The sequence below is a fragment of the Euwallacea fornicatus genome, chromosome 7 (genome assembly GCF_040115645.1).
Source record: "Euwallacea fornicatus isolate EFF26 chromosome 7, ASM4011564v1, whole genome shotgun sequence".
Lineage (NCBI taxonomy): Eukaryota > Metazoa > Arthropoda > Insecta > Coleoptera > Curculionidae > Euwallacea > Euwallacea fornicatus.
The window spans coordinates 1,365,560-1,390,672 of NC_089547.1; the positions used below are offsets into that span (position 1 = coordinate 1,365,560).

At 35.4% G+C, this 25,113-nt stretch overlaps 2 protein-coding genes across 6 annotated transcripts; both read right to left on the reverse strand.

Moving 5' to 3' along the window:
• Window positions 1-296: 296 nt before the first annotated feature.
• Window positions 297-12,052, reverse strand: LOC136340256 (protein APCDD1-like). The gene is made up of 5 exons (XM_066284180.1): window positions 11,716-12,052; window positions 6,308-6,434; window positions 3,014-3,285; window positions 2,694-2,953; window positions 297-2,638 (listed from the first exon to the last, which is right to left on the reverse strand). Exons 1-5 carry the CDS (start codon window positions 11,738-11,740, stop codon window positions 1,751-1,753), a joined length of 1,572 nt encoding a protein of 523 aa, XP_066140277.1. The 5' UTR covers window positions 11,741-12,052; the 3' UTR covers window positions 297-1,750.
• Window positions 12,053-15,339: 3,287 nt separating this feature from the next.
• LOC136340250 (sorting nexin-14-like) lies at window positions 15,340-25,033 on the reverse strand. 5 transcript variants are annotated; one of them, XM_066284166.1, is made up of 16 exons: window positions 24,586-25,033; window positions 23,983-24,247; window positions 23,761-23,934; window positions 23,120-23,322; window positions 22,749-23,062; window positions 22,310-22,587; window positions 22,202-22,260; window positions 22,100-22,138; window positions 21,833-22,040; window positions 20,685-20,872; window positions 20,497-20,627; window positions 20,299-20,440; window positions 19,635-19,819; window positions 19,419-19,583; window positions 18,280-18,458; window positions 15,340-15,516 (listed from the first exon to the last, which is right to left on the reverse strand). In XM_066284166.1, the coding sequence occupies exons 1-16, from the start codon at window positions 24,696-24,698 to the stop codon at window positions 15,499-15,501; spliced, it is 2,661 nt and encodes an 886-aa protein (XP_066140263.1). In that variant the 5' UTR covers window positions 24,699-25,033; the 3' UTR covers window positions 15,340-15,498. The 5 variants fall into 5 exon arrangements, with proteins under 5 accessions (XP_066140263.1, XP_066140260.1, XP_066140261.1 ...); XM_066284163.1 differs by lacking the exon at window positions 15,340-15,516 and adding an exon at window positions 15,823-15,993; XM_066284164.1 differs by lacking the exons at window positions 15,340-15,516; window positions 22,100-22,138 and adding an exon at window positions 15,823-15,993.
• Window positions 25,034-25,113: the final 80 nt, after the last annotated feature.

Sequence of the window (25,113 nt, forward strand, 5' to 3'; positions counted from 1 at the left end):
GTTCGACACATGAAAACATTAAACACGAGAAATTTTACTACTTCTAAAAAATGCACGTTTCCGAAAAATTCCCTATAGCTCTGAAATATATATTAATATCAAAGTGCAGTGTTGTAATTAAACTTTTCTCAAAAATTGTGCTCATGATATAATGAAAGAGGGAGAATATTAGAACAAAATAAATTTAACCACCCCATACGTAATAAGTATCTTTTATGACCCTTTTTTGTGAATTACTACCAAATAAAATACAAAATATTTATTTTCTTAAAAATTCTTTATTGCATTAAAAAATATATAGCAAGACTTGAATAATACTATGCAGAATAAGAATGTTATAACTTAACAATCAAATAAAACGTATCTTTTTTAGCGAAAAATCCTTGCAGTGATCGCCATTTGTTTGAATACATTTTTTTTACACTTTTACTTAAGGAGTTTCCAATTTTAAATAGCAAAACTTCTCCATATGAAAAAATTCATGGTATTAAAATAGGGATTGCGTGCAGGGCAAGGAATCGGGGTCCGAAAATCTATCTAACGATTCGGAAAATCTTTGCTTGTGGTGGTTTCTGAAATGTGTAAGGACTCCGTCTTGTTTAAAATTCTCATTTTATGTGAAATTTACAGGTAATTCAGACACAGGTAAGGTTCCGAAAAGGAGGCAATTGATCTTGGATAAAATCGAAGTATAATTTGCCATTCATGTTGGGTGATCAACCATATGGTGCCAAACAATAATCGTCGATAATTCCTAACCAAATGTTAATTTTAAATACGTGTTTGAATATGGTTTGTGTTGAATTGAAATCAGCAAATTTTTGAAGTTGAATTAATTTGGCACTAGTGTAAAATGATACGGATACAGTTTTTGATGTAAAATTTTGATTATTCACTTTTGGCTTACTCCGATATTTATTGCTAATTTCCTTATATTCATTTGGGGATTTTCAGCTGCGTGTACTAAAATTTCTTTTTCGGGTCCTGAAAGACCACCATTATTCTGCGTACCACTTTCCAAGACTCATCCTGTATACCTGACTTAAAATATACAATTTTCAGGAACTACTATAAAACATACTTAATTACTATATTTACAAAATAATAAGTATTAATCACTGGCATTTTTGTCCCCTATTAATTTTGCTACACAGTTAGAACAATTCCAAACTTTCAGAATATTACTCACGACCTATTAGAAATTATGAGTTCTACGAACTTTTGTTCCATTCAAGCTTTGCCTTTCATTATCTCGAGCACTCCGAAGAATGATTTCGATTCTATAAGACTTCATCAGTTCGGCTCATTGCAAGTCAATTAAACCCAGGCAGAAATCGGTAAAATCTACAGCAAACATGTTGCGCCTGCGGCAAACTATCTTAAAAGCGTCATCTTACATTTATATTCATTGTTCTTGGCTATACATAAATCAAAGCTGCGCGCTAGATCCTGCTTTTTACACTGTAAATTTTACTCTAGGCAAACACATTTGCTGATAACATTTCCATTTTTTGCCTGCACATAATTGAATTTATTTAATCCATCGAAACCGGTGTTTTGAAGTGCTCTACTATCTTAACCGCAGAGCTGGAATGGACTACAAGATCACAATAAGTAAAGGTAGAATGAGGAATGAATCCTAATAGACTTTCTTCTCAGATTATTCCTACGACTACCGCAGTTCCAAAATTTATTACAGAAAAATCTTCGTACATATCACAGCTGTAAAAACGAGTCTATTTATCAATCGTTATCTCGCGCAAACTGGAAAGAAAAGGCCTATCACCAACCACAAGCCCACCCCCCTTTGCTTCCAGCTACCGCTAGTAATGTCTCCTTCATTCAATATTTCCCACAGTTTCCTCGAGTAGGTGGGAACCTCCCCGCACTTGACCAGTGGCTTTTGAAAAGCCGTGGGCCTCTTAGTGACATCGTTTAACTGAACATTGTCAGTATCCACCTGCCCCAAGAAGAGTAGACACGAGCCTTTATAGTCCATCTCCAGCTTGACCACATCATATTGTACGGAAGGCAAGAAGATTCCCAGCTGCATGCAGCCTCCTGTAGTGGACAGCTCCTTCGGAACATTTACCTCCCACTCTCCCACTCCGCAGTGTCTCGATAACCCTAAGTCGTAGATCATCCTAGAGTCCAGCACGGTCAACGAAGCCTTTTCTATGTAAAAATCGATACTGCTCGTGCGCTTCAGATGGTAGTTGAGACCTTGCAGCTTGAAGTGACCGGCGGCGGTCACTATAAACTTAGGAATTCTGCAGAAGGGGTCAGAATAGAAGTTGTGTTCTCCAATCCAGGAGCTGTCGTCAGAGTAGAAGGAAAACCTCCTGGTGAGGTACAGAGTCCCACCAGGTCGGGATTCGCACCTGGTGGATGTCCACTGGCCCCAAATATATGGAGGCAAAGGAGGCTTCTCAATCAAGTGAGGAGGAGTTTTGGGGTTAGTGAATATGTTCGGTGGGATCGCTTGAGTGTTCTTCACAATATAAGTGTGCCTGTTGACGACGATTTCTGTATGTTCCTTGATCTGCTGAACTAAGGGCACTTGGAAACTGCTAGGGTTGTAATATTGGCGTAACCGGGCGTTGCTGTGGATGTCTCCAAGAAGAAGCTCCATTTTGACCTGCATCTCATTTACGTGAACTTTAGCTACACAACTTAACGTGACAAGCACTCACCTCTCTAGGCGTCTTCTTAAAGTGCTCCATCAGCGGCCGCAACTGCACCTTGAGCAGCTTCAGTTCATTGAAGGCCCATTTCAATGATCCCAGACAAGAAATATCACTAAAGTACATATTACTTCCCTTACTATTCACGGAAGGATAGTGACTGTTCGGACTAGATAACCACAAGTTAAAGGTCTTCTTGTTGTTTTCGTCGTACCTGGAGTCGCACACTGGGTGCTCCTCATACTTCCTCCAAGACTTCCACGTCTGGCCTACATCAACAATAAATGTCACTCAAGAAGCCTCCTCATAAATTAATTTGAGATACTCACCAGGACACTCAAAAGAAGCGCGCTTGTCCAATTCCCGAACGGCGTTGTCATCTTGAGGAATAATTGTGATGTTGGTGAACTTGAAGTTACCACAGGCCGCCCCAGGTTGCACCAAGGACCCTTTGAACTGTATCTTACCAAAGGCTTGAATGGTTAGCAGCGGCAAAGAGCAGGAGTCATCCCAGTAATGGTGTTGAGTGAGGTGAAACTTGCCACTATTATCAAAGGTGTAATGGCGGAGTGCGTATTCGGGGCCTGGTCTGGTTTCACAACTGTATTGAGAAAAGTATTCGTATAAGAAATAAAGGCTCTAGAAATTAATGAGATTCCTCTGAGGTTCTCATTGTACTCAAATTAATGGTTGGGGGATAAAGCCTTGTTGTGTTGTGGCATTCGTTTTTTTGACAAAAATTACCTGAAGATGAGTACTTATGTTGGAGGGTATATCAGTCAAAATAAGGAAATTACAATTTTTCGAAACATTCGAATTTTTTGGAACTGAACGGCATTCACGTCGAATTTGACAAGGGCATTGTTTTTTTTTGGGAAAAATCAGCTGAAAGTGGGGCCTATCATTCGAAATAAAGAAATTACGGCTTTACAGTATATTTTAGTTTTTTGGAAATGAGTGACTGCTACAGCAAATTTGACAGTAGCATTGATTTTTCTGGGAAAAATTAGCTGAAAATGAGTACAAAGCCGGGAGTTCATCATTCAAAATAAGGAAGTTGCAATTTTTCGGAGTATTGTAGTTCTTTGGAACCGAATGACAGCTGCGGCGAATTTGAAACTGACATAGACTTTTTTTGGAAAAAAATAACTGAAAATGAGTCCTATGAAGGAGTGTCTATAATTCCAAATGAGGAAACTACAATTTTGCGAAATATTTTATTTTTTTGGAAATGAGTGACAGCTGCGGCAAATTCGACACTGGCATTGGCTTTTCTGAAAAGAAAAAATAGCTGAAAATGAGTACCATGTCGGAGAATCTATCATTCGAAATGGCCAAAATGTTTTTCAAGCTAGGATATAGGGTACGTAAAAACTGACCAAATCTTTCGCTTTTCTGGAAAAACTTAGCAGAAAATTAATACTGCATCGAAAGATGTATCTCTCAAAATAACGAAATGATCAAATTTCTTGACTCTTCAATATCAATAAATCAATAAATATTTTCAAACAGAAAATTTAAACGATTTGTCTTAATGGTGGATGCTCCTTCGGTTTATAAATCAATGTTTTTCCGATACATATTCATTTTCTATTAAATTATCAAATAATTGCTCTCCAATGCCCTTATCTTCGCTCATGGTGCAGTTAACTACTTGAAATTGCCTTATTCTTCAGTCAATTCATGGCCGGTTTTTTACAACTCATGACTTCAGATCAAAACACGGTATGATCGATATAAGATCATGTGATTGTGAAATCACAAGGCGTTTTGTGCTGAAATCACAAACCAAAAGACACTGGCTTGAGATACTATTGCGTAGGCTGAAACCAACCAGAGACTCCCTGTAAGACTTGTTAAGAAATAAGTTTGTGTATGCTATACAGGGTGGTCCCTTGGGACCTTCCCATATTTAAGGAGCAGATTTTCTGAATTGATCCAAGACCAAAATGTTAAATTATCGTATGTCTTAAAATGAGTCGTTTCCAAGATACAAGGTGTTAAATAAAATCGGGGATCACGATTAAAAGTAGAACGAATTTGTTTTGCATTGCTGACTTTATCTCTTTAACGAATTTGCCATTTTCAGCACAGATTTTCAACGGAACAAGTTATATTTTTTCTCATAAATGAGTTATTGTCTAAAACAATACAAGAAACATTTTTGGTGTATTTTGAATCGGTTATTTAAAACAATGCATCCAATTTGGAAAATGCCAGTGACGTATCTCTCATTCCCTTGCAAAAATCAATATCCTAATCTCTGCTAACGTTTATGGTTGCAATATTTTCCTTTAAAGAGAACGGAAATGTACTGTTTGGACTACTATGTAGGTATATTGAGTATCGATAAAACATCTTATGATATTTTGAAAATGCTAAAACTTAAAAAATATTTTATTTTTCTTAATATTTAAAGCCCTGTATATGGTTTATATTATTATTATGTTTATATGATTTAATCCAAGAATAATTTAGAGGATCATCTCCTTAAATATCGGAACGTCTTTAGAGACCATCCTGTATATTATTGAAATTTTGCATGCGTTAGCTGCCCTCGCGGGAACAAGTTTTGCAATGAAAAACGTATTTTTAGTCTCACCCAGTGGCTTCCGCGCTGGCAGGCAAGCGGATAATTTTATCGAACAAGCTAGTAAACCATTGTTTTCTTTATAAAGTTAAAACCAGTTTTGGATCTTTATTCAAATTGGAGGAAAAAAGTTCTCTTTCGATATTTTTGTACCAAACACCGTTTTCAAGTGTAAAACAAAAAAAAATCTTTTAATGGATTTTTAAAACTGGCTCGCACCGTTGCCTGCCTTTTACGGTAAAAATTCATTTACCATATTTCCTCAACGAAGCATTTTTCGAGTATATTTTACATAGCAAATTAGGATTATTTTTTGACGTGGAAAACGGTGTTAAATTATTTATGCGTTCGCAATTCGGGACACCCAGTATAAATGCATAATTTTATTACAGGAGGAACATACGTGTCTTTAACTGCCAAACGGGATCGTAAAACCCTCATGCTTGTTTACTCTGTCAGATTTGGATACTACAATAAACAAGCTCGATAGAAATAGGAAGATGGATCGTTCTCCGCACTTTCCTTGTTTTCTTTCCCAGTAGTTCTGAGTTAGCTCGTTATTTTTATGGACGTTCGGGTTAAATTTTAAAATGATCTAAAAAAAGGATTCCTTAAAGCGAACAGTACCATCCTCCAGGTATTGCCTGCTTTGGCCGTTCATATTTCAAAACCGACAGGGGGTTAAGCAAACACGAGAACCCAGACGACCACCTGATGGAAATATTAATATTAAAATGCTTTTCGACGTCATTGTTATACAGTTCCGAGGCCCATTACGGTCTCCTAGACGTTTTATTTGTTTTCGATTTCCCCAGCCACGAATGGTACCATATCTCTGTTAACTTGTGACACATCGGGCATCCGATTCACGAAAAGAATGTCCGTGCTTGACGTTTCAAAAGTGCACCTCAAGATTTATGGGACTCGGGCCCAGACGGTGGTACCACCGTCTTTTTGTCGCGCAGCATTCCAATGTAAATTTCCGATTGCCACTGCTGATATCGCTCTGTGTGTTGAAGCTTGAAATACTCACCCTTCGGAAATCCACGTACCGGCGAGCATGTCCAGTCGGGTGTCCACGACAGTACTGCCGTCCTCCAAGGCGGCCATTGCGGCGACTTCCTGACAATTTGAGTTGCTGGTGACGGCCCTCGTTAGACCTAGAAAAGCAAGGGTTAAAACCACATTGAAACCATCCCCGGAATCGAACAACGGCCGCAATTTCCCTCGATATCTGAAAAACGCAAGTGTTAAAACCAAGGTAGAACCGTTTTCGGAGCGGAAAGACGGCAGTGGCGTTCCGTTAGACCTAAAATGGGGAATGTTGAAACCATATTAAAGTCATTCCAGGAGTAGAACAGTAAAACGTTCGGAGAACTATATTAACGAATCCCCATTATTTTCTGTTTCACTTATAACGGCCCAGTAATTTATTTGAAGTAAAATCGGGCTGTTTGTTTTGGAGCAACTTAAACCGACGGGTCCTGTACATATGCGAACAATAAAGCCGGCCCGTTAACGTCTTGGAAAAATAGTGCGTGTTTAGTTGTTTGGTTTGAAAATTTTCACGAAAATACATTTCGACCTCCTTCGTGCGCACCAAAGTAAGCCCTATCTGACCGGGGCTCCTCCTTAACACTTCGTTGGCACAAGAAGAAGCTAAATCGACATTCAGGATTGGCCACGTCGCGTTCAGTGCCATCAGTTTCTTTACCAATAAAAAAAAATCGCCTTAAAAAAAATGTTTGAGCACAAAAAGGTCTTTTTTTTGGTGTTTTGTAAAAAAAATAAGAAATTAGACGTTTTCGGTATTACCGTCCTTGTTACCTTTGTCATTAACATGTGTAAAAGTAAACATAACACAATTTCTAATAAAGCTAAAACAACTCAATCAGAGGAAGTGCCCTTAACTTTACGACGCGGTTTTATTTATATTCAAGCTACTCGACATTATTAATTTAGCAATAAATGAAGGAATTAATATAATATTGCAACATATAATCAAGGTCCTTTTATGAACCAAATAGGTAAACAAATAGAATAACAGGAGGAAAAAAAATTATTTCCTTATTAACATACCTTAATAATCATTTACGTATCTACCAAACGAAGTAACTCTTAACGTGCCAGCGCTGCGCACGAGCTACAGCCGAAGGCGGCTATTGCGCAAATGTGTTGAGGAACTTTCCTGCGAGTTAGGTGCAGTGTTTTTCCCATGACCAATGACCATAATTGTGTTGATCATAACATTTTCACCACCGGGAACCGTAACTACACAAAGTGAGTCTCAAACAACGGATCAGTTTTGCATGACGTTGCATGGCGGTCGTCAGAGAGCATGGTAAAAGTAATAGAAAAATTCTGTTTGAAAAATTGACGGTAAATGACTCAAACAAATTGGTTTCTGTGTATTTATGGTAATTGAGACATAAACTCGACACTGTCAGCATTCAATTAGAAATTCCGCAAAAAAGACTGACACTCACAAAAAAGCGGTGTTTTAGCAGCTTTACGTACAAATCCCAGAAAAACCACAACCATACATAGGTGGATCAAATATGGATGTATGTTAGAAAGAAATTTCCTGAGATTTGTCCATAAAGCCGCTAACGGCACTGATTTAAAAAAATATACCGGTTGCTCTTTGAATGACTTGAAAAAATGGCGGCATTGTTGACTTTATACTACAGTATATCTCGTAGTGTCATTATGCCCGACTAACAAACCATTGAAAATGTTTTTTTTTTGCGCACGTTAAAGGCGACTTTTTTTTTATAACGGGGTGAATGCAAATCGAACCAAAACTTCGAATTTCCGTCGTTATTCGCGACTTTCACTGTACATTCATCTCTATTTATATTTTTCAGATTTTACGATAACTCCGATTTCAATCGGAAAACTAAAACACGATGCGAGTGCAAAATAAATCACCATTGCAAAATCTTGATCACGCGGATGGCAGGAGGATTCACCTAGAAGATTATCGCAGGAAATGACAAGTCCAGAACTAATTAAAACTCTCAGATAAATTAAGACCTCTTAAAGCTGCAACCGAGAAAGCAGGATATGGGAATAAAAGGGAAACCAGACGCTTTTTTAGCAGCTCTTTCTGAATGATTTATGGATATTGTAGTCACAACTGGGGAATGAGCCTTATTAGATGTTAATGAGCCATTTTCAAACCTAATTTAAATCTTAAGTGGCACTTAAAACCTTTTGCCAACATGCAGAGTTGACGTCATCAAGAAGAGATATTATTACTTGTGGTAATTATTACTTTAATTGCGAAGTGGTAGGCCATGGGATCTTCATTTGTTTTCCTAGTACATATATGTATTTTCTTGTGTGCTTATTAAATGAATCTAATGACCTTTGGAAATTTGCCAAAGGAAGTGCGAAACAGAGATGGAAAAGAAACAAATGCAGATTTCAAAGCTACCGTGATACATTATATATAACTCACACACAGGACATACGTCCTTGCCAAACTGTGTGATCTAAGAATTACGTTCCCTTGCTGATTTGGACATTACAAACGTGATACATATACAGGGTGTCTAAAAAAAAACGGACAAAGTTCTCACTCAATTATTTATGAACGGATTTGATGAACTAAAAATCAAATAAAATGATATTTTTCAGACTACTAAGTAACGTCAACGTTGATTTTTTCTTAAATTCAACTTCTGCTTGCGGTGTCAACTTGAAAATTTCAAATCTTTTTTTAATCTTGACAGAAAATATTTTTCTGATCTTAATGATATATGACAAATTAACGTTAAAAATATTTTTAATTGAAAAAATTTAAAAATTTTATTTCTCTGAACTTGAACTAGAAGAACTAATTTTCAATATCACATTTGCAGCATAACTATTCACAGAAAGTTATGAGAAAGAATGAGGAGATCCCAATAGTTAAGGGCGGCTTTTTCTTGTCTCTTCTCGCTGGGTATCATATGGGCGCCACTTGTCCATGGTGCCAGGCGTCTTTGTACAAGATGATACAATAGGATGAGATGGAATAGAATGTAAATGATCACAGAATAATGCCGATTGCCGGCCCCATGACGATACTGATAGTTACATAACTCACATTGATAAAATTTTTCAATTTTTTTCAGTAAAAAAATTTTTTTACATTAACTGGTTTACATCATTAAATTCACGAAACATATTTTCTATTAAAAAAATATGTAAAATATATAAAGTTCTACTTGTAATTCTGAAGTTGAAACCTGAAGCAGAGGAAGCTAAAAAAACTTCCTTGATAGTTTGAAAAATATCTTTTTTTTTTGTTTTTAATTAATGGAAATTCATTGATAATTAATTAAGTTATAGTGTCGCCCGTTTGTTTTTAGACACCCTTTATAACAAAAAGATGCTAATCAGAAATACCTCTCATTATTCCCAAACTTTCTTCCCCATATTTCTAATAATATTCCGATTTCTTTGATTTCACAAAAGAAATCGGGGGTTATAATGATTCGGGTATGAACACTAACAAGGGCGATCCTTTCACGCAAGCATTGAAAGAAAGCGATTAAAGATCCAAGACATCCAGAATCTCGTAAACGATAATAGGTGCAAGTTTAGTACAATCAAGAAAAAGTTGCCTCATATGGAAGTTAACAAGATAGTATTCTGACATCTGTAAGGTTCTGTAGGTACCCGGAGAAAATACCTTCCCAAATAATTCAAAAACTACTCATAGCAGAAAGATGAAAATAAAATATTCGTCTTTATAATGTTTACAATGACAAAAACTCTTTTTATAATGAACCAAAATTTGAAGCTGAATTTTTCGTATTATTAAAAACACAAAAACAAAATATATGTACACTTAGTAAAAACCTTTTCAAACAGTCTTGTTTCGAAGCTTTCAGCAATTAATTATCAGGTTTTGATCATTGTTAAATTTGTTTTTTTTTTAAACACGTGAAACGTTTCCCGTGAGGGCGATCCGAGGAGCACCCTAAAAGCTAAAAACTAGAAGCAGCATAAGTACACAACTAAGTAATACAAGAGAATACAAATCGGTAGGTTCTATCCACAGCCCCTTCGCCCTCGCACATATTGGGGCTGCTCAAGCAGTTTTATAACATGCGTTAGAGCACGAAAATTTTCCCGCAATAATTTTTTTCTTGAGCGATGCTCCCGGTGTGATATGCACACCTATATTTAAAATCTATTGTTTAAATATTGTCGGGCGGTATCACACAGTGAGGCACCGCTTGAGAGGTACCAATATGCAAACCCTAACACGTTGCAGGGTAATACAAACAATGGTTAAATATTCAAAATGACCCTACCTGTCGCCCATTTTTGACCATACATCGATGAAGCGAACTACAGCAAACGCTCAACAATGTAAACTAATTCAAGCCAAGTGGGGCTCACATTGTAAAAATGATTGCATATCGAACGTGAATTAAATAATAAACGATTTATTAAGGAGACTTTTAATACATATATCTGCAGTGTGCCCCAGGATACATGCAACAAGAGGGCAAATAAATTAAAAATTTTCGAATTTTTGACTCACATTCGGGGGTTGATTCCTACTTAATGCAAAGTTATAGCGTACAAAAAATGAGTTGTTTTCATATTATACAGGATATTTTAGAAACGAATTTGTAAAAATGATCCATAATAAAGTGTCTTTATTTTTAAAAATACAAAAATATTCGACTAAAAAATGTTGTTTAAAATGCAATCTTGCTTCTCCGCGTCAAATTTGGAGAAAATAAAAATATTTTTCGAAAAAAAAACACTTTAACTTTGGAGAAAATTGGATCGTTCGAAATGGGCCAATCGAGTGGCCACCGAGATCCCCAGACCTTTCAACATTGAACTTCTTTTTTTGAAATCGAATCTAACAATTGATTTATGCTAAACCACTCCCTAATGGTGTCGCAATATTGCAGCAAAAAATTACAAATGGTATGAACTCTTTGACATTGGCACATATTCGGGACAGTTTCCAGGAATTCAGATGAAGGCTCTGAAGATATGCGGATATGGGTGGTGAATACATCGAATAAATTATTACAAAATGGTAAATCGACTTCTAATTAGTTTGTTAATAAATCTGATATGTTAAATTTGATATTTATTAAGTGTTATAATGTTTACGCGGTGTTTGTTGTATGATTCAAATTAAATTAGTTTTTTCCAAAAATAGTTTCATATTCCTAAAATTTATTTATAAAAACCCTGTATAACACCGAATCAACTCATTTTTTGTATACCGCAGTTTTACAATAAGCAGGGCTCAATCCCTAAACTTCATTCAAAAATTCAAATAATTTTAGCGCATTTGTTCTCTTATTGCATCTATTTTGGAACAAACTGTATCTCCAAGATAAAAATGTTAATTTTCGTGCTTCGCAATTGTACAAATAATAAATGGGATTAAAATAAAACGAAAAATCAAATACTCACAAAATATTAACACAATAAACAACATGTCAACTAGACAAAACTTGATAACAACCAACACACATTAATGTCCGCGAAATGCGACGCACATGTCCCGGTTAATGACGATCAAAACGGCACATCCGTCTGCTACTCGCCCCTGTTAAAACTGACAGACTGACTGAGCTTGTTATGCTTTGAAAGCTCTAGGAATAGCAGCAGTAGTACCTACCAGAGTACCAGGTAGAGTTGTCTTTGTCACACTCGTTTAGGCCATTTGGGCCTTGGTCATGGAGCGTTTAACTTTATGGGACAATAAGCTTAAATATTTGGATTTGTTTTGACTTTTTAGCAAGCAGGGGGCACGTAGAGAAGAAAAGTGGTACCTTGAAGTATATACCCATTAAAGTTTATGACGGTTATTTATGACACAGTGAACTAAAAGATGTCACTCTGAAGATGAATGGCTTTATAGCATTTACCAGTTATGTTGAAGTCGTATTAAAAATGTATTATTATATTTATTATATTTTTTATTCTTAGCTTAATGCCTACTGTTACTCCAAGAAATCAAATTGAACAGATCTCAAACCAAATGAGTTTTGATTAAAATTCAGAAATGGGCAGTTACTTACTACGTAAGTAACATTTGCACTTTCCTCAATGATATTTCCATACCTCATTATCAATGGCGGTATCATTCAACCAGCGTCGCAATATTTTATTTCATGCCTTTTATGAGGAATTATCATAAAATATATATTGGAAAAAATTACTTTTTTTTGTTTAAAAGAAAATTGGTCACGATAAAATATTGTTTTCTCACTGCCAGCTTTAAAAAAGGCCATTACTGACTGTGTTGATCGACTATAAAACGCGATTTCTCATCTTTTCTTCTAAAAACTACAGTTGAATAATAGGTTAATACTGATACGCGTATGGCCTATTATCTACCTAGCCAACTAATCGACTACAATATTGTCAACATCTCATTCCAGTTTTATTGATGGAAAGCTCTGGAAAAGTATGTCAAATGGCAAAGCCGCTTTAATATTGAGTCAAGAAGTGTTGTCTTTTTGTGTATTGTTTTATTGTTAATTTCATAAAATTTAGTTAAACTTAATAGAGCAAGAATTCTGCAAAATCGTACGGTATTGAAACGCTCCTGATCTCTGAACGATGCAGTTCATAACCTTGCTGTATAATACAGGGCGTTTCAGAAGTATGCGATCAAACTTCTGGCGATTCTTCAGTGCAACAATAGAAGACATCAGAGTATATGAACCTGTGAGCGTAAATATCTCCCTAAGGCGCAACGACCTTATCATTGTTTAGGACATTTGTAGGTAAAATATTTTTATCGAGATTTACTACATTTTATTTTAATTTATTCATACAAAATAACGGTATAACAATTTTTCAAAATGTAGTCTTTGAACTTCATTGCACCTGTTTAAACGACGCACATGATTTCTGCGGACTTGACTGAAAATTTGATATTCGTTTTGAACGAATTCAGATGCCGCAGTGATTCGTGCAATCAGGTCTTGTTCCGTTTTCACTGGCTTTTCATAAACCAGAGTTTAAATGTCCCCACAGAAAGAAATCTAAAGGTGTTAAATCGGGTGACTTAAAGAGTCACATAAACTGGACCACCACCTCTGCCGATCCAATGTCGTCCGAACTAATGATGTTCGGGGACGGCATTTTGAACAATTTCTGTAGTGTTATTTTGTACAAATAAATTAAAATAAAATGCGCTAAGACTAGATAAAACATATTTTTGCATCTTAAAGCATCATAAGGCCGTAGTGTCCTAGGGAGATATTTGCGGAAACGGGTTGTTATATTTAGATACAATCTTCTATTGTTGTACTGAACAATCCCTAGAAGTTTGATCCCATTGTTCTGAAACACCCTGTATACTATTTTCTGTTAACACCATTATGAAAAATTAATGTGGCGTTTAAAAATCTAGAGTGATTCAACGGCTTTAGTCCCTTTTGATGGAGCTTCCTGTATATCCCTGTCGTAAAAATTTAGTAATTTTTACTGCAGTTATTTCTGGAATATTTAACCGTTCATAGAATTTGGAAAGATACTGTATAAGTTAAAGTGACCGCATTGACCAACCGCATAGGTATAGTTTTAAACCGAAGAAAGTGCAATCTACTTCTATATCATCGGTTAAACTTGTGTGTTTATTGATACTTTTCCAGAATTTCCAGAATTATAGAAACTAAACAATAAATTGAATAAAAGATTTATTCTTTACGAGAAACAGTTTACATGTGGGTACTTTAGCAGAAGTAGTTGCTATGAATATGTAGCAATGGATAAAAGGTAATCTAGGTTTAGCATCTAAAAGGTAATTCTTGTAAATTTTCTTCTCATTGAAGAAAATACTGCAGTTCAATGTTGCCAGGGCTATTAGCCCTAGAAATATTTCCGGGTAGTTCAAGTTAGATGAGGTATTAACATAATTATTGGAAAGGCCACAAATCAGATTTACTTGTAAATTTCCACGTTACACTTTTTACTTCCTTTATATTCCTTTCTGTGCTACTTGCCACAAACTAAGTTAACCCGAATTTCGTTAACAACCTAAGTATAACCACCAGTTTATTTGATACTTCATGCACATTTTTGTGGGACCGAAACACAAACGAATTTCTTTCCTTGCGATTATTAAGCAATACCAACACTGAATGATAATTTAAAATTAGCGTGTAGATATCTATCAACGCCTTTGGCATCAAAGTAGCATTTCCTAGTACTACAACTACCGTTACTTAAAACTGGATTCAACTGCTTTAGCAATTCTTTGATTGAATATTCCGCGTATAAATCAGTTAATGTGAAAAAAATAGAGGTGTTTGGTACGTAATAAATCACTTCAAGTCGTACCGACCCTTGGTACCGATACGTTATTAGCTCATAAAGATCCCCGGAAAACCAAACAAAATAAATCGGGGTTCACCCACTCGAAAACGATATTTACAACATTAAATATTTGTGGAACGAGGCAACATATATTTTTTGTAAAATAAACCATTAAGCCTGTAATAGACCATTTTGTCTGTCATCCAGAGCTTCTGGTACTCATTAGCTGAATGTTTACCTACATATACAATTGCCGTTAAGGTAGTACCAACCCAGATGAAATTTTGGCTAATAAAGATTCCGTAGAAATTAAACGGTATAAACGATAAATCTTCAGCCGATAAAAGTGTCATAAATTTTTTGAAAAGGGTCATCAGGTAGTACCCGGCCTTTTAAGTTATGAGCGCCGTAAAGCGAGAAAAATGGGCTTCTAAAGTGGTTCCTTCAAACGAAGGTATCTGCCACACGGGGGGTTCTGTGTCCAGGCACAGGGAATGAGCTCAGGTTTCTTATTTATTCCTGTTGGGAAAGAAAAAGGTGAATGTACTACCTGAAACGAGGTAAATGGGAAATTTGATTCAATAAGAAGTGGATTTAGTTGATTAAATGGGTTTATTTTTAACATATAGTAATGAGGATTGGGGGACTTAATTGGGTAGGTACCAGACTATTATTAAAGTAAAGAGTAATATACTCCCTGATTTTCCAGCAATTTTTCTGATCTACAAAACTTTTAGAATGAACGCTGAAATATAAATGTATTGCGTTTGCCCATCGTTTAATGATATCAGAATTTTTTTATTTATGTTCTTGTTCGTGTTATAAATTCGGGTAAACACAAGGTGTGTGGTCCAAAACCGCTGTGTGTTTTCAGCTTGATTCTTTCACCAATACAGAATTCTTTACAGGGTTCATACGGTAGTTTCACCTATGTCGCAAAGCCTGAAAAATACAAGGTCAAAAAAAAATTATTGTTATGTAGATTCTGTAGTGTTTGTGATTTCATTCAATACTTTTACCGGTCGGACAGAGGGTCTCAGCTACCCTGTGAAGGGTACCAAACAATTTTTTTGCGATTTACAGTGAATCCGCTTTCATTACTGATAAACAGGGTCCATTCATCACGTCCGAACCACTTAAAACTGTAGTGTGTGCACCTTTAGTGTTCGTTCTTTCATATGAAAGCTGTTATATAACAGTTTGACCCGTAAGATTTTCAATGGTGCGTAGGGGTAAAAATTATAGTCATTATTCAGAGGTGGATTTTTTTATATTAGAAGAAGTATCACATCGTATGTCCTAAAGCAATTACTTAAACAAATAATAATTATTAATTTAGAGTTTTGGTTCATCCAATTAAGCGTCGTTCAGCTCTGGAAATGTTTCCACTAAAATGGTATCCAGTAAGTTATAGCAGAGCTGAAAGGAAAGATTTGTTAGTGCGCCGTACACACTACGCATGATGTAAAAAGGGAAATTTGAGGATTTTAGAATTGGGCGGAGATATACAAGGTGTTCCAATGAAAAGGAGCCACCTCGAATATTTCTTAACTGTCGTGTATGGAGAAATTTCCCGAAATACGTCGATTGATTTTACGACATGTTTTGATGTGCACTTGACGCCTAAACAAGCAAACTGTTAAGAGAGAGTTACAACTTCTCAAATTTGAATAGGGAAGAAGGATCGTGTAGCACCTGGTTTCAAAAGTCTTGGAACCTGTTCTAGGAAAGACTATGATAAAAGCAACCTTGGCAATTAGTATTTCGAAAAATTTAAGTTTTATTTGCATTTATGTGATGTGTATAATGAATACAATTTGATCCCACCTGATAGAAAGTAGCAAATCCAGTCATTTTTTGATTGAAATTGATAAAAACCGGCGAAAAAAAATGTGAACAAAATCGGATTTATTTCTTGCAGATTAATTTAACGATGACAAATAAAATTGATGTTTTTCTAAAAACTACTCGTTAAGATTTCTTTTATCATAGTCTGCTGTAAATAGCATCGAAGACTTTTAAAACCAAGTGTTATACGATTCTTCTTCCCTATTTAAATTTGAGGGGTTTTAACTGTCTCCCTTAGAGGGTTGCTCGTTCAAACGTCAAGTGTACATCAAAACATATTTAAAAAAAAAATCAATCGACGTATTTCGGGAAATTTCTCCAAAACCGAAAGAATAATAAATATCCGAGGTGGCTCTTTTTCATTAGGACTCCCTGTATATACTCGTACCTAGATAGATCTGATTAAATTAAATTAAAGTTTAGCAATTTATCGCTGCATATCATCCGTACTTTTCCATATGCACCATTAGCAAAATGTTCCTCGCCACCAAGTGAGAGTTCCTTACAAACTCTAAATTCTACGGGAACCTTTATTTGCGTAAAACAAACCCATTATAATATATGCTCTTCTTGTTCTTTGTTACAGAATTTTTTACAATATATTGTGTAGCTGAATTCTTAAAAACTTGTAAGAAAAAGACGTACTTATCTACACTGCATTATATATAGTGTTCCTCATTTTGGACACACCGTCTTTAACTTGGACACACTGTATAATACACATGTGACAAGAGCAATATGTACTGAATTAATTTTCCCTATATCCAATATGTAGAAATCTTAAAATTCAAATACAAAAGTTATTTCGTGTGGCGTATCGATTTTCAGACCGATGAGCTGTACGTTTACAAAAGGTAGTAAAGTTTTTTGTATGTTTCCGAGCGATATCATTTCTTAGGTGATTCAGTCGAGTGTTAGCGAGTTTGTAAATGAGGTCTTGTCACACCGAATAAAGTAATAAATCGGGCTAAACGGACGTCCTTTTGTTTCAAATACTCGTGAGATACGTCACTAGTACATCTGACAGTTAGTGAGTGAAAGTGAGTGTCGCGTAACTGTCATTTAGTGAATGAAAGCGAGCGTCATCAAACGCTACTCTAAGTTCAGAAAGACTCCCTTGGACAATGCCACACTTCAGATAAGACGATGGGAGCAAAAGATCGGAGTAAGATGAGTTTGTGAAGTTGCTTTTGAGGTTTAAAGGTGAACGAAACACTTTACCATATAACATGTTTCGCCATATGTGAAGTTTTGAATCATTTTATGATCCCAAACGAGGTTAAATGAACAATCGAAAACTAAATAACCTGTTAAGATTGTAAAAAATATGACAACTATCATGTTTCTCATATAAAGTTTAACTCTATAAAGCTTTTGTCCGCACAAATTAGAACTATTTCTCTCCGTGTTCGGATAGTGACCATCGATTTACCAACGCTATTATGACTTAGATGATGCTCTCGAACACAGAGGGCTAAAAGACCAAATCAAAGGAGACACAACGCTGCTCCTACACACCACGGTTAACAGAAGTAAACTCACCGAACAATTTAACATGCAAATAAGAAAAATATACAAAGTTGCTATGGAGTTTTACGAAAGATCTTTGACTACCATTTGACAATTGTCATGAATGACACTGCCGCTGGCGGAAAATCAACCTTACTAAATAATTTTTGAGAAATGTTATAAAATGAAGTCAGAATGATTTATAAAACGTCTCATAACTTTTTGCTAAGTCCACGTCTCGCGATTGGTCACCTCCATGCGTACTGGTCACCATAATTATAACTTTAAATGGTATACAGGGAAAAAAATTCGGGGCTATTACCAAGCTTAGACAGGTATACCACTCACTTGCTTATTATAATGAGGATTTTGTAAAATCTGCAACAACTCGGTCAACCCATCATTGACTTTCCCTCCCAAAATCCTGTTCAAAAAATTAGGACAACACTGTATGTCCGCGAATGCCCTGCTTCTTCGCTTCTCATATTCCTCAGTAGTATGTGGAGCGTGTGTATTAAAAATTGCACCTAAAACGATGAATAAGCTCAAGTAATTTGATTGATGCAAGATTGAAGTGCGTCGATGCACAGAGGTACTCTGTGAGCAAGGCCTGCGCGGAAACTAAACCACAGAGATGTACAGGTTAGCGACAATGAAAAGTTGATGCAAAAATCTCAGTTCTTGTATTGACAGGCGTCTATCACGTACTCGATGGAACATACGCATGGGCTGCAAATTCGCCACTTGCAATAATGGGTTGTCATGTCATACGCAATAATTTTTTCGTATCTTTCATATGAAAAAATGTTTAATCCTTTATTTCACGACACAAGGAACAACTCAAATTGAAACAGTATAAGTCAAGCAAACGATAACTATAAAAGATGAAATGTATGAAAACAAGAATATACAGATATCACCAGTTTAGGTTGAAGCATTGGGATTATGCAAGTGAGAAAAAGACTGCATAAGGTTTAAAATGCCGTCGACCAAAATATACGAAGTAAGCTGGGAGGCTAACGACCAAGATAGGCGGAGTCAATATGTCTGACGTCTCTATTTTCATGTTTAGTTTAGTATCAATTTCGCTGCCTTTGTGCAATAAACATTTCTCTAAATATCAACGAAAAACAGCAAAATAAATTAATTAAAAAAAAAAACGATTGATACATCACTAGAATTTGTATTAACAAAAATTCTGAAATGGTGTGGGATCTGGTAACACTAGATTGACTCCGCCCTCATTGAGCTGCTAGCCTCACACCCCACTTCATGAGTCTTTGTCAAAGACATGTTAAACCTTATGCGATCCTTTTCTCACTTATACAATCCTCATGTTCTCAGTTGAACTGGTAATACATGTCTATGTTTTTTAATAGAATATTGTCAAATTATAAGTGAAACATTAACGGTTGTAAGTCTGATTGTCGAGCTTTTGTTTATTGTTGTATTCACTCTACTTTTGTATGGGTAAAATCTCATCTTACCTTCCAACAATTTGATCAGGTAGGTCAAATTGTACTGAGTTAAAGCTGCCTTGATTTTCTTTTCGATCAGAACACTAATTAATATGTCCACAAGTTGTTGGGCAATGCTGCAGATTGCCACGTAAACTTTTAGCAAGACTAGATTAATTTTAAATATATGGCGCACTGAAATACGAAAACTATCACAAAAGTTCTCTCAAATCGCAGAAAACTAACGAAGGTAGAAGAAACTTTCTGAAAATGATGATGGATGAAACCCATTGCCCGTATTTCCAGAGCACAGTTTATACGAAATCCCGAAATTATCTTTAAAAACTTGGCTTTTGAATGTCTTCGGATTTCCGGCGTCCTTATTCAAGGACGCCTCTGCCTCGGTGCCCTCCTCAGCTATATCAGGTTTGCTGAAATAACCACATATGTTTTAAGCTGCTGTACCAATGCCCATTCAACCTTTATTTTCCTCGCAGATGGCCATTGAATTCCGTCAAACTGCCCTCCTATAATATGAAATCATTAAATTGAGTCATTAGCAAAGCGGAACTTCTCCATCAGGGTGTTTCAAATTTTTAGTATTTACGCAAAATACAAAATTACAAAATAGAAATCGACAACTAATTTTCCATTGCGGTTATTCCATTGGTGGCAATTATCATTACAGCTGAAGAAGAAAAGGCAGAAATTACAGAGAAAAAAACTGAACATAAATAGCTGCACAATATCGAAAATAATGAAAGATATTCAGTATACAATTCGATTTGGTTCTTGTGACTTAAATATAACCATAAAAATTATAGTATTTCCTTTATATTATACAGGAACAACACATCAGAATTCCATGGCAAGGTGAGATGAACATAAAGGTTGAATATTTGATACCTACTCTGGCTTCTGCTTCATCACAGAACTAACGAAAGTATTAATAAAACTATCCAAATTTTGTCCTTTTTCCTTTCTAAGTTTATAAGCCACTGACTGGTAGATATTGCCAATATCTTGATTGTTTGGAGCCATAGTTGAAATCGCTTTAAAAATATTCTCAATGAGACCCAAAAGAATCCCTTGATAGGAATTTATTTACCTAAAGTAAAGTCATCTTCAATAGTAAGAAAGGAATGGAGCAAATCACTGCTTCTTAAGCTAGGCTTTTGCAACAGCTTCCCCAAGAACTCCTCATACTTTGGTATTCGAGACTCCACCAATGAACCAGCCCTGTTAGAAAATATACTTAGCAATCAAAATACTAACGCTCTGAAGGAAGAAAATTACTTCCTCGAAGGCAGAGGTGAATCACAAATCTCACTCTCTCCATGAAACTCCACGAGCTTGGCTTTAAGAGTAAAAAAATCCTGATCTTTCCTCCGTACCGACCAGCTGTTTATCTTTTTCTCGGGAGTGGTCTCATCGATGTGGAACACACTGATGCAGAAGTGAACAATTTTGTGTGTTTGAGTCTCCTGCCAAAAGTTTTATTGCGTATTAACTCCTGACCAAATCACCAATTGAACAAATGTTAATTTTTATGCCAAATTTAAAGAGTCATAATTTGAAAACGTAAAAATCTTTTTAGATTCTGTTTTGTGGTGCATGCAAGGAATGTGCTTAAAGAATGCGAATAAACCTTACAGCATTTTCAAGTTTTAACAAAAAAAATTAAATACAGGCTGGTTTATATGTTTGATAAGTGCATCAAAGCATTTAAAATAATAATACAATAGATAATAATAACAAATTTTGATCATATGATATAACTAAACTCCTGGACAAAATTATCTCCCCATTAAAAATATGTTATAGCTTTGATGCTAAATAAATTCTAAACCTACTATCCGCTATTATTCAATATTATACTTAATTATAGCCTATATATAGTCCTATAGGTCTATTCTTTGTGCATCGGACCTTGTTCTTACATTTTAGCTAAAGTTAGTCATCATTATGTAATAGATAAATTAAACATAAAGTATTTTATTCTAAATTTTGGAATCCCCTATAAATTGTTGCAGCGATTAAAAAATATTTTTCAGCACACTTTCTTTAGTTTTTGAAGGATCACTCCTGAAAAATATTAGCGCCTTTGTTCTCATCATCAAAACTTCCAAAGCAAGAATCAGCTATAGGCTACAAAATGTAATTTACGTTGATTCTCTACGTATTGTATTCTTAAAGTTTGCAGGAGTGTTTTTCCGCAAAATATAAATCCGTAAAACCAAGCATAACTTAAATATAATGATTATTTATCTGTAATTAGAGGCAGATCACTATCATAAAATAAATAATGCTATTGACATAGAATAACAGTTTACACTGTACATAGATTACGTATTATCTATGAAGCCCACCTAGTTTACGTGAGTCAACCATTTTTGTAGTCAATAATTTTTGACGTATTCAAACGCGACCAAAAGTCCACCTACCTCGGAAGTGGAAATTTTTACTTTCCAACTGCTTAGGTCTCTCATAAGATTATCAGAAAAAATCACATCTTCAGAATAGCCGCTTTCGAGTGGATCCAAAGAACCCTCGATTGGAGCAGCAGCCTTTAAGACTCCCCTAATTTTTCCGAGGCTGCTGCTGATCTTCGATACTGCCCCATAATTCGATTGCTCATAATACTTTTTACTCCTAATCACAAGAAAAGTATCAAGTAGCTATGTTTTCTCTTAAAATATTCTTCAACACACCTAAGTTTGGTAGGAGATCCAAAACAAATGAATGGGTTCCTTGGTTAGTAAGCAAAGAGACATGTTAGGATTAATTACACTAGAGGGCATAAAAATACTTACTTTATCGAAGCTTTGTTATAGCTTGAAGTGATTTTCGTGCCGCAAATGTAGTTGTAGAACTGAAAGATTGCGCTTAGACCTACAGTTCGCTGTTTAAAGAACACTTACTTCATTGCTATGAAAAAAATGTGGCAGCCAAAATGCTTCCAACTGATTGAACGCAAACTCATAGGCCTGATAGAGTGGTTTTGAGGTGCGCAGTTTCGCAACACTATAAATGTCTTCAATGAGATCGGAAAACTCCGCGCAAATCTCTGACGAGCAGCCAATAAAGTTAAATGAGTCTGCATTGAGATACTCTTTATACAAGTTTAATGCCTGTACATGGAGCCCTTCCAATTGCTTTTTTGACAAGTCCGGTGTCAGCAGTTTGGTATTGAAATCATCTATTATAACAGAAATCATATAGTATTTATATTGCCGCAACTAAATATACAGATTCTTAGTAAGAAAATGACTTCAATATATTATGAACTATAGCAGGCATGAATGGTATTCCTTCATGGTGCCACATAAGAGATAATACGAAAAACTGGTTACCACTTACCGACATCCATGCAAAACTGCAGCAAATGCACCTGCTCCTCTTTCTTGAGAAATTGCATAAAAGGGTAAAGCAATTCAGTGCTATTTTTAATCTTATTTAAACTCATCATAAAGGCGGGCTTTCTACTACTCTCAAGTTGGATAAATTCCTGCAAAAACTCCTCCTCTTCTGGAAGCAATGGAGGCTTTGAGGCTGTCTTATAGTTTATAGCAATGATTACTAAAGAGTTGATAATGTTCGGGTCTGCGATTGCATCCATTAGTGGCAGAAGTATCCAACCAGCCAATAGTTCTCGCAACAAAACTGTATAATTCCTGAAAAAAGTTTTGAATAATTATCAATTCGAGTAAAATGCAATTACCTTAAATTACTTGCAACCGATGTAATAGGGAGGGAATAGATATTTGATCAATTCAGCACTTAAATGTTGCAGATATGCCAACTCGTTGCTGCGATTAGTAGTAGCAGGATGTAAATTACTTCCCAAATATTCAACTATAACCCCATCATACTTGACATTTTTAAGTTTTGCGATTTGTTGCATATACAGGTAGTCATCTATGTGCTTAATGCTCTGGAACATATTGATATCAGTCCTAGAACCCGCCAAGAAATTCAGAATGATGGTAATTGACCATATGAAAAGAATCATAAAATGTTTCTGTGATATTCTAATAAAACTTTGTACTTCTGACATAATTGTTAAATACTGCTGGCTAAAACTAATAGTGGTCAGGTTTGGCTTCTTGCCAATATGGATCAAAAGGAACTGCCCCTTTTATAGCTGACCCACTAACTTGACCTATACCTATGTTCATCAACCATCCATTCTAAACTTCTCAGTATACTTTTTAAGTATTAAATATTAAATTACTAAATTTTTTATCATTAATAGCACACATAATTAAGTCATGGACAAACAATACAATGTGAATATTTTAATATTTAATCTGACCATGTTCGAAATATGACCTAGTTGATAATATGTTTTGTTCTTTAATTAGGTACTTACCTGAGGTATAAGTTTCTTGTTAAGGACACTAACATAATCAATTTGAAGTACTCGATTCACTAAACTGGCACTGGCATATTTTAAGCAAAACTTCAACTCATTTAAAAACTCAGAATTCTCTGTAAACTGCTTATGCCAAGAGCATATGAACTCTTCTAAAATTTTATTAAAGAACTGATACAACTTTGTCTCCTAAGCAACAGTTTTGATCTTGATGCTCACATGCTTAATAGCTTGATTTAGCTCACAACTAATCTGCAACTCCTTCCATGGAGTAACACTCCTACCCACATTATGCCTCCTACATGTAAGTCCATCGCAAACACTGCAGGAAGACTTTAGCTTCACTTGAGCATATGGTTTGACTCTGTATTTAGTTAACAGCTTTTCAAGATAATTAGTAATCAAATGGCGATACTTAATTAAAAGGAAAGTTGCAACATAGCCTAGAAGATAGCAGGTCAATATTGTAAAACCTGCAAAAGGGCTGTAAAAAAGATGGAATTTTATTACATTCAAATGCACTCTTATTATGTTTTGTATTTTGCAATGAGCCGAATTGAATACACCCTAGAAAAAAAGTTAAGTTACTTGGATCAACTCAATCAACAGATAAACCACAGAATGTTCTTATACTTCCACTAACCTGAATTTAAATTAATCTAAGGTTATAATTATTCCTTGGTGATAGACCTAAGTAACTTTTCAACAAAATCTATGTACTGAAAGTGGTCTAGTACACTTTGACAACAAAGCTGATGTTCAATATCAATATCTTTATTTTTTTTCCTTGTGTTATATGAGATAATCAAATACATTACGAACCTGAGGAAAAGACAGTATGATCCACTGAAGATTAAAACAACTGCAGCAGATATTTTCACGTAAAAGTCATCTAAAATTAAGCGTAAAATCTCCAACAAATTGGTAAAAATCATTGTTATTGCCTTTGCGTACCCCAAGTAAAAAAGTAAATATAAAATGTAAATACACAGTACTTGTTTACTGTTTAGCGTTTGTTTTTTTTTAATTTCCTAGTGGTACCTAAGCTTTGGTACTGTCATACTGACAAATCAAACAGCTGTACAATCAACGTCCCTACAATCTCAGCCACGAAACAGAATAGCAACAGCGCGCCGCTGTCAATTCACCATTTTATTAAGTAAGATGCGCTCATCACGATGTCGCTCTTTGCAACGTTTATATGTATTTTTATTAAACTTTTTTCATCGTAGAGACATTTTATTATTAAATTTTTAGATTCTTAGACCCAATCACGTTCAAATCCAATTCGTATTCATATTTCTTGGATGAATGGAGTTGTCAACAAAAATGTGTCACTTTTTAGAAATA

Bases quoted from the DNA above. Each gene is read 5' to 3' on its own strand.
- LOC136340256 (XM_066284180.1), bottom strand. From the start codon at position 11,740: ATGTTGTTTATTGTGTTAATATTTT. The intron at 6,435-11,715 runs GTGAGTATTTGA...TTGCTTTTCTAG, and splicing joins GTTTATTGTGTTAATATTTT to GTCTAACGAGGGCCGTCACC. The intron at 3,286-6,307 runs GTGAGTATTTCA...TTCTCAATACAG, and splicing joins GGTACGTGGATTTCCGAAGG to TTGTGAAACCAGACCAGGCC.
- LOC136340250 (XM_066284163.1), bottom strand. From the start codon at position 24,698: ATGATTTTTACCAATTTGTTGGAGATTTTACGCTTAATTTTAGATGAC. The intron at 24,248-24,585 runs GTTCGTAATGTA...TCTTTTTTACAG, and splicing joins TCATACTGTCTTTTCCTCAG to CCCTTTTGCAGGTTTTACAA. The intron at 20,441-20,496 runs GTAAATAAATTC...ATATTTTTAAAG, and splicing joins TGAAGATGACTTTACTTTAG to CGATTTCAACTATGGCTCCA.